The following is a 2,026-nucleotide window of genomic DNA, read 5'->3' on the forward strand; positions in this document are numbered from 1 at the left end:
TGCAGTTATCAGCAGCAGCAAAAAGAACAAGAGCAGGAGAAGCAGCAACAGCAGCAGCAGCAGCAGCAGCAGCAGAAGCAGCAGCAGCAGCAGCAAAGAGAGTGAGTGCAGCAGTAGATGGAGAGTTTGTCTGACCCTTTGCGTTGAATTCATTTCGCTGTGCTTCTAATCTTTGTTTGTTTTGGGTCTTCTCAGCAATGGTGCGCTCCAGCTGCTCCACCTTTGCCTCGAGGTACCTTCTCAGGCCATCGCCGCTGTCGCTGTCGCAGCAGTTCAGGTCCTGTGACATATCACCATCTGCAGCAGCAGCAGCAGCAGCAGCAGCAGCAGCAGCGTTGGCTGCTGCTTCTGCAGGCTGCATATCAACCTCGACACTCATTGCGGCTTGGGGGGAACGCGCAGAAGAATTTCCTCTATGCAGGCCAAAGAGAAACTAAGAAAAAACCACCACCACCGCAATGCAAGCCGCAACTTGCATGCAGCCCCAGCGTCGCCAGCAGAAGCAGAAACACGAGGAAATATCAGCCGGCAGGTCGGACGTGGTCGCACTCGCGCAGGAGCAGCTCTGCATGCACAAGAGTCAAGAGCAATGAGAGTGCAGCTGCGTGCAGGCGNCGCACTCGCGCAGGAGCAGCTCTGCATGCACAAGAGTCAAGAGCAATGAGAGTGCAGCTGCGTGCAGGCGCTGAGTAGAAGGCGCGGGAGGAGCTGCCTGTACACCCGAAGACCAAGCAGCTAACAAACGGAAAGCGGTAAAGCGAAGACTCTGTGAAAAAGAGAAGCGACAGAGAAAGTGCAAAAGAAAAACAGAGGAATGCTGTAGACACTTAAACTCAGGGGGCTGTGGTGATGATGCAGGGAGCTCACTCACTCACCCCCGGTCCTGCGCGCCTGCAGCGGCGGCTCGGCGTTTATACTATTTGTTTTGTTTCTTTTGAGCAGAATACAGAAGAAATATACCTCTTATAAAGAGCCTAATATACCCTGAAGCTGCTCATGTGCAAGGGGGAGCCCCAATACTTACAATATGCATGTATTCAATACAGCGGCTGCGTCGTGACACGTCAGCCTGCAGCAGCAGGCTACCGCGGGAAGAAGAAGAAGAATACGTGGTGTTTGTCTGCGATCTCTGTGTAAAAATAGAATAAAAAGAAGAAATATAATTCATTAAATAAATATTTATTTATTTTCATATTCAGAAGCATCGGTAACAGTCCATCGGCTTCTGTTTCGGATGTCTGTGCGTTTCGTTATAGCCGTGAGTGGCAACCTGAACACGGAGCTCGATTGAGACATATTTTATGAGGAAAGCTGAAATTTTTTTGAATAAATTAAATTAAAATATTTATTTCTTTTTATTTTTCTACGAGATCGGCAGCATGACGCAGCTTATCTCGCATTTTGAGACCTTTCATGGCGGCCCCCTCCACGCCGTTTCCTTCGACTTGTACGGCACCCGTGTTGCAACAGCCAGCAGCGACGAGTCTATTCGTCTTTGGGATGTTTCTGCAGACTCTGGTGGAGCTCAGTTTATCCAAGAACTCCGCGGACACAACGGCCCCGTCTGGCAGGTGAGCTGCGACAGCTTTCTCAGCAGCANTTTATCCAAGAACTCCGCGGACACAACGGCCCCGTCTGGCAGGTGAGCTGCGACAGCTTTCTCAGCAGCAGCACGAGATGCATGCAGCTTGCACTGCTCTGCAGCTTTCTCGTGGTGTTGTGTTGTTCCCTTTCTATAACTAAACAAGAAACACTGGAGTGTATGTACTCTTGTCGCGTGGCGTACTCTATATTACCACTTTTGTTTCCTTCAGTATCACGAGTTCGTGCATGCATGTCTGTTTACATGTGTATACATGTATGTATCCATATTATCTATCTCTGCATGCGTTCTGTCTATATGTTTGTATATATGGATTTACACAGCGAACGGTTGCACATAATATCTATCTGCATATATATATATATATATATATATATGTCATATATATATATATATATGCATCATTATTATCCGTTTTTTTTT

General features: G+C 47.9%; 2 protein-coding genes across 2 annotated transcripts in view; one reads left to right on the top strand and one right to left on the bottom strand.

Moving 5' to 3' along the window:
* The window catches only part of EMH_0038620 (26S proteasome AAA-ATPase subunit RPT6a, related), a gene marked incomplete at both ends in the record, with an annotated part of 5,400 nt that extends 5,021 nt beyond the window's left edge, over positions 1 to 379 (bottom strand). Inside the window, one exon of the mRNA XM_013495314.1 lies at positions 136 to 379. Coding sequence (XP_013350768.1) covers positions 136 to 379 — 244 coding nt within the window. The remainder of the gene's footprint in view (positions 1 to 135) is intronic.
* A 1,000-nt stretch (positions 380 to 1,379) lies between these two features.
* Positions 1,380 to 2,026, top strand: part of EMH_0038630 (sec 13, putative) — a gene marked incomplete at both ends in the record, with an annotated part of 3,292 nt that continues 2,645 nt past the window's right edge. The window contains one exon of the mRNA XM_013495315.1: positions 1,380 to 1,571. Within this exon, the coding sequence (XP_013350769.1) occupies positions 1,380 to 1,571 (192 nt within the window). The remainder of the gene's footprint in view (positions 1,572 to 2,026) is intronic.

This window comes from Eimeria mitis, genomic scaffold (genome assembly GCF_000499745.2).
Source record: "Eimeria mitis Houghton genomic scaffold, Emh_scaff1513, whole genome shotgun sequence".
In the NCBI taxonomy this organism is placed as follows: domain Eukaryota; phylum Apicomplexa; class Conoidasida; order Eucoccidiorida; family Eimeriidae; genus Eimeria; species Eimeria mitis.